Here is a 12,446-nt window from a genome sequence, read left to right as displayed (position 1 = left end):
AATATCAAATCTTTTCGATTCAATCATTTTCAAGTTATTTGTGGCCGATAGGCAGTCATACCAACACACAGGATTTCGTTCCCATCAAGATGTTATTTGGGACCCAAAGTATGGATGCGAGATGAGACAAAGAGGTCAGAGAGCTACGAGTTCGATCTTCGTAGCTCAGGCAGACCCTCGTTATACACGTTTGCCATTTTTCACTCCCTCCAGACTTATCAAACAAAACCTTAGCTTCAAAGGATTTATTTTTTTGGGTTCCATCTTCAAATTCCATCCCTCCCCACACCCCCCACACCTCCACACCCACTCTCACCTAAGCCCCGGGGAGATTCAATCCAGATTTGAAGTAAACGCAGGTGGGTGAGGCCTACAAAGTTGTGTGTGCTTGCCAATGCCACAGAGGGATTTTTCTCAAACTTCGCCAAACTCATTCCCTTGAACAAATCCTCTCTTTCACCGCCTCGTCCTTACCGCCTTCGCATCTCACACATTGAAAATCTGAAACGGAGTTGGGAACGCATCTGACACTGAAATGTGCTGCATCAACAAACGCATGGCAAGTCATCCAAAGTTCATCAACGTGAAGAACGACAAACAGAAGACAATCGAGCGGAACGTTGCATCAAAAAGCCTCAACTGGAAAAATGGCAAAGAGCAGCAATGGAAGTTGGTAGGGATGAGTGACGCGCTTCGTTCGAGCCAGGACGTACCCCGGGCTCATTCCCTATTCCGTGCCACCCACGTCCTCGAGATGCCTGTGTAACAATTGATGCCCATGGTGTTGAAGGTCTCGATAAGTAAACCTGTGGGAATTTAAGGGATAAACCTTCAGGAGACAATTTGATGGAGACGCAACATGAGGAAAAGGTTACTGCCTGCAATTAGAACGCGTCTCCTGTGCACGGTGCTGGGAAACCGCATCACTCTTTCCTGTGCCTGTCTGACCCATCAACCGTGTTGACATTTCAAAGGTCATGAGAGGATGCTTTCTGTGGAGAGAGAGAGAGAGAGAGAGAGAGAGAGAGAGAGAGAGAGAGAGAGAGAGAGAGAGAGAGAGAGAGAGAGAGAGAGAGAGAGAGAGAGAGAGAGAGAGAGAGAGAGAGAGAGAGAGAGAGAGAGAGAGAGAGAGAGAGAGAGAGAGAGAGAGAGAGAGAGAGAGAGAGAGAGAGAGAGAGAGAGAGAGAGAGAGAGAGAGAGAGAGAAAGAGGAGGAGGAGATTGGGACCATACTCTGTGCAGAGCGTTGGTGCTGCCTAAGCAGTCTCCTTGGCTATAGGGCACAATCCTGGACAGGTCGCCACTCCGACACAGTATACCAGCATGCTGGCACTCATTTTGCCGACCTCAGGAGGATGACAGGTCGAGTTAACCCCACCTGGTATTAATTCAACAGCTGAGCCTGATTTGAACTCAGGACCCTAGGATCCAAAGCCCACCATGCTAACCATTAAGCCAACACCAGGCATGTTGTATTATCGAGATTGATACAGAGTTTCTGTGGAGTAGAGAATAAAACAACAAAACAAAAAAACTCCGGAAGTTTGAGATTGGGGTGACATGGGCCTTTGCAAAGGAGGAATGAATAAGCAACATAACCCCCTATGATGTAATTAACTTTCAGTGTTTTCGGAGCAGTTTGGTGGTGAAGTGGGTGAAGCCTCCTTGCATTGCCCTCACTCTGGCAGGATGGCCTCGAGGTATGCGCACTCACCTCCAAGCTGTCTAGCCTGGGTTTGAATCTCGGCCCAGCAACAAACTATCATCCCTGTGTTTCACAGGCAGGGCGAGGTATCAATGGGTGTGCCATTGCTCGGATGGACGATAAACTGGGTGTCCCATCTGCTGGCATTCGTTAAAGATCCCACAGTGTTCTTCGAGAACAGTAAACGAGCAATCACCGGCACCGTGAACAAATTAAGAAATTCTTGCTCTAACCCGCAGAAGACATTGCATTAGTGACAGAGCCGTGCCGTCAGCCAATGATCCTACCCCGCAGCCTTGTGCTGTGTATGAAAGAAGAAGAACATTGCCTTCACTGTTGTCTGTTCGTTTTCCATGGCTTCTCAGCGGAAATTTCAGAACCCTGCAACTGCGTGGTGGACCTGTCCAGGATTAGTTCTGAATAACGGAAATGCTATCAAGAGTATGGACCTCCACCACTACTCTATATCAATCTCGATAATATTCACCAACAACATTCAAGCTGCACGTTTTAGCTGCACTGCCCTCTTCAATATCACTGCCTTCTCCCGATATCTGTCTGTTTGATGGTCTGCCCCAGGCTAGGTTTCTGAGCTCCAAAAGCATTCTCATGACAAAAATGACACTGGGTGGTTTCCCCACTGTCTTCCCAGTGGTAGTCAGGGCAGGAATTTGGAATTTTGCCAGGGTGACGGCACACAATGGCTTACTCTTTGCGAAAGACGTCACGGGGTCTTTAATGTCCCCGAGAGCAAATGCTGGCAGATAGGATCCTGGCTTAACGTCCTATCTGCTGGAGGGCACATTCGTCGAAGCAATGCCTTGCTTGCGATCACCAGTGACAGTTTATAGTCAGGTTGGGCATTGAACCTTGACGAGACAGCTCAAAGGTGAGTATGTTACCTCTGAGCTATCACAATCCGGCAAGCGTATTCCCTCCTTAAGCCTGGTGTTGGCATAACAGTTAAGGCGGCTGACTTAAGACCTAAGGGTCTCGAGTTCGAGCCCCTCGTCACGCCACTGAAATAACACCGGGTGAGTTGACCGAGCCTATCATCCTTCCGAGGTTGGCAAAATTAGTACCAGTGAAATAGTAACAGAAGCACTGCATCGGCCACACAGCCACATTTCCAGAGAACGATGCAATCAGCAGCCACAGGCTGCATCCGAAACGGCAACTACTCCATCCTTACACTGACCCATCCCCCTCACCCACTCCTCCTTTGTCGATTTAACAATCGCAAAATCCTCATTTTCACACTACTACTGTTTCCCCTACTACCAATGGTCAATCATCTGAAAGGCAAGACCACTGCTAAATCCCAGCTGACTTGAATGACATAATTTAATAGACTTAAACTGTTAAGAGATATATATATATATATATATATATATATATATATATATATATATATATATATACAGCCATGCATCACTTAACGACGGGGATACGTTCTGAGAAATGCGTCGTTAAGCGATGTCGTCATTGTGCGAACATCATAGAGTGTACTTACACAAACCTAGATGGTATAGCCTACAACACACCTCGGCTATACGGATAGCCTATTGCTCCTAGGCTACAAACCTGTACAGCATGTTACTATAATGAATACTGTAGGCAATTGTAACACACATCCAAGATAGACGGAAGACACATTAGTTTTACCTTTGGGCTGTTCATTACGGCCATGTGTTTTGTTAGCGGCTGCTTACAATCTCCTCTCGCATCGATTCTAGAAAGGTGAATAAATAGTGTTTGGATTTTATAAATAATCATTGCATCGATGTTATCATTTACAAATGAAGAAACGAGCACCTGTCAGTTGTGTGATATATTTTTGAACAGTGCAAATGTTTTAACAACATAAAAAGCTTTACTGAAAATTAATTTGTGTTTTAATTTTGACTGTTACAACGATTTATTCGTGGAATTCTTTAATTCAAAGGTAATTTACTTGCTAGAAGGTAAACATGAAAAAAAAAACGGGTGAAATAGGGTGACAACAGTGTTGGGCACAAAAGCGATAATCCAATGACAGATAATTATCGAAGTTAACTTTTTTCTCGGACTATTATCGGAAGTTAACTTCCATTTATCGTTATCGGACCAGTAAACTTCCGATAACTCGATTTTTTCAGTCCGATAATGTCCGTAAATTTTTTGTCCGATAACATTTTTATCGTTTTACTTTTTTTTCAGGTTCTTCAGTATCATCGTCAACTTGACAGCGTTCAGTTCTTGCTTACCAGTTACCAAGCATTCTTTGCAACTGACAAGACTACAGTCAACAACCATGGAACACCAAGAAGAAGTTCTCGACATTTAGATAGCCTCTGTCTCAGGAACTTCTGAGTCCCAATCTGACTCTCTGTCTGTGGCGGAAACTTCTCAGCCATCTGCAGCCAGGCCGCCGCCAGCCAGGACCAGAAGCCTTTCCAAAACCCCTGGCCCCACCTAGAGCGCTACTTCAAGCTCAGCCGTCAGGATAAGGACAACGAAAAGGTACTCTATTTTGAGTGCCAAAAATGCCGCCCGACCAAGAAAATTGTTAGAGGCCATATCACCAGCCTTAATAATTTGAAGTCCCACATCAAGAGGACCCACCCATCCATAGCTATCCAGTTTGAGGAGGAGATCAAGGCTGGCTCTGGCCGTGGCAAGCGCCGCCACCACACCTCCGGCAACAGCAGCGTGCGCAGCTCTGGCTCTGCCACCCCCAAGCTGCCCATCAAGAAGGTCCAGCAGCTCACCATCGGCGAGGCCCTGGGCTCAGCCAGCACTGGCACTGCCGTACGCCAGTCCACTGTTGACGACAAGATAGTCCGCCTTTTCGTCAACAACATACTCCCACTCCACGTGGTTGAGTCCGAGGAGTTTGTTGACCTGGTGAGGACCCTCAATCCAACAAAGGTCAGCTTGTCCCACCGCACCCTGGGCAGGCGCATTGATGACAAACAACGGGCAGTCGAGGAGGCCCTCATCAACACATTTGATGGGCTGACCTACTTGGCGACCACTGTCGACTGTTGGACTGCTCACAATAGGTAATTATCATTTATGTATTTATAAATATTTATTGTACTCACTACTTTAAAAGTTTTAATATTGTTAGTAAAATAAATAATTATGCAAAAAAGTGAATATTACTGGTTTTTTTTAATAAAAATTGGCGTAACTTGAAGTTCAGTTTAATTTCAAAATGTTTAAAATGAAACTTAATAATCACTTAATCATTAATCAGTACTAATCACAATTCAATAATGTAGACTGTAGTACATTTATGTTTCTTTTTATAATAATTTGCATAAATTAAGCTTCACTTTCATTTTAAAATGTTTAAAATAAAACTTAATAATCAGTGTATTAATCGATAATCACTTCATCAGTAATCACTGAATAAGTGATTATTGATTAACAAACTGATTATTATGTTTTATTTTAGTTTAATTTACGCAAATTATTAAAAAAGAAACATTAATATTCAACAAGTCTGGAGACGACGATGGTTCACGAGCGGTATTTGACGATGTCGATTGTTTCAGAAGTCAAGGATGAGACAATGTGATAATGTTTGACCAAGTTATAAAAATGATCAACATGATGTGGTACGAGTGACAGGTGATTCGCTGCAAAATGTCGAAAACCCGGTTTCGTTCAACAACTTTCAAAATTTGACCTTTGCATAAACTTTAAAGGTCACAAAACAATGTTGTGGACATTAAAATAAGGAAACAGGATACGTGCTATAGCTTATTGGAGTTGGTTCGTCGAAGAAGGTCGAAAACCCGGTTCGATTCCCACAACTGAAAATTTGACCTTTGCGAACTTTAAAGGTCAAGGATTATGACCTTTGGTGCAAAACTTCCTCTGGAACATTCCAGGAACAATATAACGTCATATAGGCTTTATGGCATTTCGCAATCCTCGGATTATCCATACTTTGATGAAATCAGCGTAAAAAACAAACTTGAAGGGGGCGCCACGGGCAAGGTGTTCGAGATGGAGCAAAATGGTTTCAAGACTTTAGGTGGGGAATGACCTCAAGATTATGCATAAAAAATATTGTCATCCAAGCTCTCAATGTTTGGGCGGTCGTATGATTTTTATGTCAAAATTCGAAATTTTCTAAGTTCGTGACCTTGTGACCTTGACCTTGGGACTAAAATGAAAAAAAAATCAAGCTCCGTGGGGCTATGCAGGTGCCATTGGGCTAACCAAATACCGAAACCCCTGCCAGATTCGACAACCCCCTCGGAGAAGATGGATTTTTATGTCAAAATCGCAATTTTCTAAGTTCGTGACCTTGTGACGTTGACCTTGGGATGAAAAAATCGAGCTCCGTGGGGCTATGCAGGTGCCATTGGGCTAACTAAATACCGAAACCCCTGCCAGATTGGACAAACCCCCTTGGAGAAGATGCAAATTGAAATCGGCTACCCCCTCAAAACACAATTCGTAATTTTCTAAGTTTGTGAACTTGTGGCCTTGACCTTGGGATGAAAATGAAAAAAAAAAAAAAATCGAGCTCTGTGGGGCTATGCAGGTGCCATTGGGGCTAACCAAATATCGAAATCCCTGCCAGATTCAACAAACCCCTCGGAGAAGAAATTTTTTTTATGTCAAAATCACAATTTTCTGAGTTCGTGACCATGTGACCTTGACCTTGGGACGAAAATGAAAAATCGAGTTCTGTGGGGCTATGCAGGTGCCATTGCGCTAACCAAATACTGAAACCCCTGTCAGATTCGACAAAACCCCTCGGAGAAGATGCAAATTGAAATCGGCTACCCCCTAAAAACACATGTTTTTTGGGTGTGGCTCCGCCCATTATGGGCGGAGCCACGCCCATTTTCAGGAAAACACAACTAGATCATGATATAAACCTCCCACCAAAATTTCATCAGGATCGGATCAAAACCCACGGAGCTATGCTCGGGACAGACAGACGGACAGACAAGCCGGTAGGTGGACATGGGTAGTCGACTACCCAATAGAACCTGACGCGATGTGCCCGATCGATGGGGAATGGCCTGAGGATTAAGCACAAGAAAATTCATGATGCTAACTTCAAGGGTTAATGCTGCAGATTGTTTTTTCGTTAAAATACCCCCACATTGAGGTTTTTTGGCCATTGCTCGGCAACGGAGGGGTCCATAGCAACGGTTCTTTCTCACACATAACTAGGACATACCATGAATCTACCATACCAGTTTCATGCATATCTGACTCATAATCTCTGAGATATAACGAACTTCGTTTTTTTATTGTTTTCGACCAGGGTTCATTCAAAGTCTATCTTCTCCAACAGTTTTCATAGGATCCTGCTGGAAATTTTTGACAATATGGCTGAATGTACTGCCCACAGTCGCTCGTGGCCCGATTTTTGATTTTCGAAAAAATAATTTTTTTATGATTTTTCTAAAATTTCGAAGTCCCGTTGCTAGGCAACGGTGGTGTCCATAGCAACGGTTCTCATTTGCACACAACTAGGTCATGGTATGAACCTACCAACCAAGTTTCATCGAAATCGCCATTGTATTAACGGAGCACTGGACCGAACAGAGGGTCAGACAGACAGACAGACAAACATATCGACGGAAAAACTGATAATAAGGGTAGAACAAATTTCAAAAAATTAAAATATATATTTTTTTTTCGACTGGATCGACTACCCAACAGACAGACAGACAGACAGACAGACAGACATACAGACAGACATACAGACAGACACACAACAATAACGAATATAGTGGTCACATCTTTTTCGTGAATATATTTTTTCGTGAACCAATAGTCTGTGTATATCATCTATTCAAAAATGTAGATAGTAGAATCGGCAATTTTATGACAAGTTCAAAACTTGTTATCTTTTTAAGAAAATAAATTGTATTCTTATGTCTGTTTCTTTGTTTTACATCTTTCCTCAGCATGACAGCTCACTGGATTGACCCAACCACCAGGGCCAGGAAGCATGCTGTCCTCACCTGTACCCGTCTGATTGGTCGCCACACTTATGATGTCATAATGGAAGCCATGGTCCAGGTCCACGAGCACTTCTACATTCAGGACAAGGCAGTCAGGACAACCACTGACAACGGGTTCAACTTCGTGAAGGCTTTCACCCAATATTGCGGCCAGGTGGATCTGTTGCCTGACCTCGACGATGTTGCCGAACCGCCTGAGGCTGACTCAGACAACGAGGACGACACGGCTGAGCGTGACGACGCCATCAACATTGTAACCCTCAGCGAACTCCTTGATGAGGAACCAGAGCACCCCAGTCTACCAGTCCACATGAGGTGTGCAGCTCACACCTTCAAACTGGTGGCCACGCTGGACTTGGGCAAGGGCCTCCTCAAGAAGACAGGCACCGCCGTCGCTGCCTTCAACACCCTCAACAAGAAGGCCCATGGCAAGGCTCAGGCACTCTTCAATGCCCAGGGGAGGAGCCCTCAGGTGGGCAACGCCATCGAGGAGGCACTGGGAAGGAGGCTGGTGGTCCCTGGCAAGACAAGATGGAATGCCTTGTATGACTCGATCGTCATCGTCAATAACATCCTGGCCACCAAGAAGACTGAGCTGAACAGGTTCCTTAACCGCATGGAGAAACTCCCAGCCTTCAACGACCAGGAGATAACCTTCCTGAAGGAGTGGGCCAAAGTCATGTCCCATGTGGCTATCGCCCTTGACACCATCCAGGGGGAGAAGAACACCTACCTTGGAACCCTCCTTCCCACAGTGGCCATTACCCTCACGAAGCTCAGGAACATGAGGAACAGCTTCGCCGTCTGCAAGCCACTGGTCGACGTCCTGGTAGCAGCCATCGCCACCCGGTTCAACCACTACCTGAACGACCGGGACTGCCAGCTGGCAGCTGCCTTCCATCCAAAGTTCCGGCTCCACTGGCTGCACAGGTTCGACAGAAACCTAATGGTCTCTGTCAAGGCCGCCATGGAGGACGAGGTTGAGAGAGCACCGAGGGTTGTGAGGGACCGGAACGGCGACAACACCACCAGCTCCGACGACAGCAGCATGCATGACGACCTCTTCGCTGGGTGGACGGCCGCTGGCTCACGAACCAGTGTCAAGCAGAAGGCCAAGAAACTGGTCAACACCTGGCTGGACATTGATGGGAAGGAGGGCATGGTCGACTCTGACTTCATGGGGGAGGAGATCCTCACCAACCTCTTCCTGAAGTACAACACCCCAATTCCGTCCTCTGCCACAGTGGAACGGCTATTCTCTCTCGGCAAGGACATCCTGAGGCCCAAGAGGTCAAGACTGTCAGCTGGGCCTAACTTTGAGAAGTTGGTCTTCCTCAAGGGCAACCAGCACATAGTGTCATGGACTCTAAAAAGACACATAATGCTTATTTTATTCTTGGGTTTAGCATAAATAAGCCTTTTCTATGGGTTTTAAAGCTTTTTCCTTGTTTTTTGAAATTTTGTTAAGAAGTAGTTATCGTTATCGGATTATCGTTAACTTCCGATAACTTTGTATTATAATTACCGGATTATCGTTATCGAAGTTAACTTTTTGGTTATCGGTGCCCAACACTGGGTAACAATAGGGGTGATTTAGGATGTTAGGTCAACATTGGGTCAGTCTGAACGCTGATTTTCTTGAATCCTGATTTAGCGCGACCCCGCTTTTCTCACGAAGACATTTTATGGACCTCAGCGATCGCGTTATAATGGGGCCACACAATAGTTGTTTATTATCATTATCAAGTATTATGTACTGGACATAATTGGATGTGCTATACTGTACTTTTATACGACTGGCAGAACTATGACGGCTATGACATCACGAGGCGATAGGAATTTTTCAGCTCCATTATAATCTTATGGGACCACCGTCGTATATGCGGTCCGTCGTTGACCGAAACGTCATAATGCGGCGCATGACTGTACATATATATATATATATATATATATATATATATATATATATATATATATATATATATACATATACATATACATACATACACTTTATACAGCTCTGGAAAAAAATAAGACCACTCCAAAAAAAATTCAAATCAGCATCTCTACATGTATGGCAGCCATTCCATTCCAGTGTCTGTTGAATTCCAACACAGGCACACCTCATTCTACTTAGTGAGGTACTGATTAGGTGATCACCTGAACCGAATCTTATTTAACAAGGAAAAGTATAAAAACCACTGCTGTGGTCATCACTATCCTCTTGCAATAGGACCAGATGGATGGCAAAAACAGTGCTAGTCCCTCAAAAGTAATTGACATCAAAAAAATTTCAAGTTAATTGGATTAAAATTGAGGATTTTGGAAATCGGGCCTGTGTTGACCTTTTGGTCTATGTTGACCCTTTGGCCAACAGGTTTGCAGAAGGGAAAATGGAAGTGAATGACGGATGCATGGTCATGGATTGCCAAAACAGATGGAAATGTCAAAAGGTGAGAATGTTGGTTCGATCTGACTGATGTCAAAAACTCCTTGAAAGGAACTAATTTTGCATCAATAGAATCAATGAGTTTTCTGAACAACATTCATCCTGTTTTGTGTGTGTCATTCGTCAATTAGTTGCTGGTTCGTCCTGTTGCAATATTTCATGTTAATTTGTTCGTTGTTTTGTGTGATTCATTTCATATTATCAAGGCCTTCTTCGGATAGAAAATTTTCTTCAGCAAATTAGTCCTGGATGTATTCCCAGATACTCATCCCAACTCTATCTTTTTCATATACACTAACATGGCCAAAAATATGCGGACACATCTAATTAGTGCATTCGGCTATTTCAGCCACACCCATTGCTGACAAGTGTATAAAATCAAGCACACAGCCATGCAATCTCCAAAGACAAACAATTGCAGTAGAATGGACCATATTGAAGAGCTCAGTGACGCAACGTGGCACCGTCATTGAATTCCACCTATCCAACAAGTCAGTTGATCAAATTTCTGCCCTGCTAGAGCTGCCCCAGTCAACTATAAGTGCTGTTATTGTGAAGTGGTAGGCCACACAAGCTCACAGAACGGGACCGCCAAGTGCTGAAGTGTGGAAAAACGTCTGTCGTCGGTAGCAACACTCACTACAGAGTTCCAAACCGACTCTGGAAGCAACATCAGCACAAGCAATTTGTCGAGAGCTTCATGAAATGTGTTTCCATGGCCAAGCAGCCACATACTAGCCTAAGATCACCATGCACCATGCCAAGCATCGGCTGCAGTGGTGTAAAGCTCACCGCCATTGGACTCTGGAACAGTGGAAACACAATATCTGGAGTGATGAATCACGCTTCACCATCTGGCAGTCCGATGGACGAATCTGGGTTTGGCAGATGCCAAGAGAACGCTGCCTGCCCGAATGCATCATGCCAACTGTAAAGTTTGCTGGAGGTTTGGGGCTGTTTTTCATGGTTCGGTCTCGACTCCTTAGTTCCAGTGAAGGGAAATCTTTACGCTGCAGCATACAAAGACATTCTAGATGATTCTGCATTTCCAACTTTGGGGAAGGTAACAACAACAAGAAAGGTGTTGTTTGTAGCAACAGTTTGGGGAAGGCCCTTTCACGTTTCAGCATGACAATGCCCCCATGCACAAAACCAGGTCCATACAGAAATGGTTTGTCGAGATAGGTGTGGAAGAACTTGACTGGCCTGCACAGAACCCTGACCTCAACCCATCAAACACCTTTGGGATGAATTGGAACCCTGACTGCGAGCTAGACCGAAACGCCCAACATCAGTGCCCGGCCTCACGAACGCTCTTGTGGCTGAATCGAAGCAAATCCCTACAGCAATGTTCCAACATATAGTGGAAAGCCTTCCCAGAAGAGTGGAGGCTGTGATAGCAGCAATGGGACCAACTCCATATCAATGCCCATGATTTTGGAATGAAATGTTGGATGAGCACGTGTCCACATACTTTTGACCATGTAGTGTATATGGTGATTGCAAATGTCACCATGTAACTTGGCTGGGTGTTGGTAAATCTCTCACCAGCCATGGCATTTTAGCAAAGGACTCCATTGGACTGACTCAATCTGTGAACTTTCCAACCAGGATTTCTCTCCATGGCAAATCCTCCCTTCTGGACTTGGTGATGACCAACTTTTCCACAAATGTCTCCTGCACGTCCTCTGCTCCAATTGGTTCATCTGATCATATGCTTGTGAAAGTCAACATCCCTCTGGCTAGTCACGGAGAGCTACCTCAAAGTCAGCAAATCTGGAATTTCACTCAAGCAGATTGGCAGGCAGTGCAAGCAGCTTCTCTCTTCAGGATTGGTCTCCAATATCTACTGCCCCTGATGTTAACTCAGCCTGGGAATTTTTACACAGAATCCTCTCTCTTCTTTCTCTTCTCTCTCTATCCCTCGAAAACAACTGATGAAAATCCTTCCATCCTATGATTACAACCCCCACTCACCTCACCTCTCCCCCCAATCTCCCGCAACTCCTCCCCCCACCCCCCACTAACCACGATGAGTTTCAGTTTGTCTGAACAAAAGGAAAAAGACATCTGCAAACAGATGGAAATGGTCAACATGTGAAAAGAAAAAACACAACCGAAAAACCGGCAACCAACTCCTGCCCCAGTTCTGTCCCTTGTTCTGGAAAATAGATCCTCAGTGTTGGAGGACATAGTTGTAGATGACCCTTCACCCTCATCTACTGATCCTGAAACTGATAATGACTAAACCACAACAATTAATAACTCTCCTTCCTCCCTCTCCTAAAGCAGCTGCTTTTACTCCTCTC

At 44.6% G+C, this 12,446-nt stretch overlaps 1 protein-coding gene across 6 annotated transcripts in view; it reads right to left on the bottom strand.

Moving 5' to 3' along the window:
* Window positions 1–12,446, bottom strand: part of LOC147010111 (myosin phosphatase Rho-interacting protein-like) — a 198,760-nt gene that overhangs the window by 139,521 nt on the left and 46,793 nt on the right. The window contains exon 2 of one of the 6 annotated variants that reach the window (XM_085862251.1): window positions 3,370–3,436. The exons of the other annotated variants lie outside the window; for them this stretch is intronic. Coding sequence (XP_085718377.1) covers window positions 3,370–3,393 — 24 coding nt within the window. The 5' untranslated portion in view covers window positions 3,394–3,436. The remainder of the gene's footprint in view (window positions 1–3,369; window positions 3,437–12,446) is intronic. 6 annotated transcript variants of the gene reach the window in all.

The sequence above is a fragment of the Eptatretus burgeri genome, chromosome 17 (assembly GCF_056783735.1).
Source record: "Eptatretus burgeri isolate ZD-2024b chromosome 17, Ebu_testis_v1, whole genome shotgun sequence".
NCBI lineage: Eukaryota > Metazoa > Chordata > Myxini > Myxiniformes > Myxinidae > Eptatretus > Eptatretus burgeri.
The sequence above is the reverse complement of the archived record's forward strand: the minus strand, read 5'-3'. Positions and strand labels throughout refer to the sequence as shown.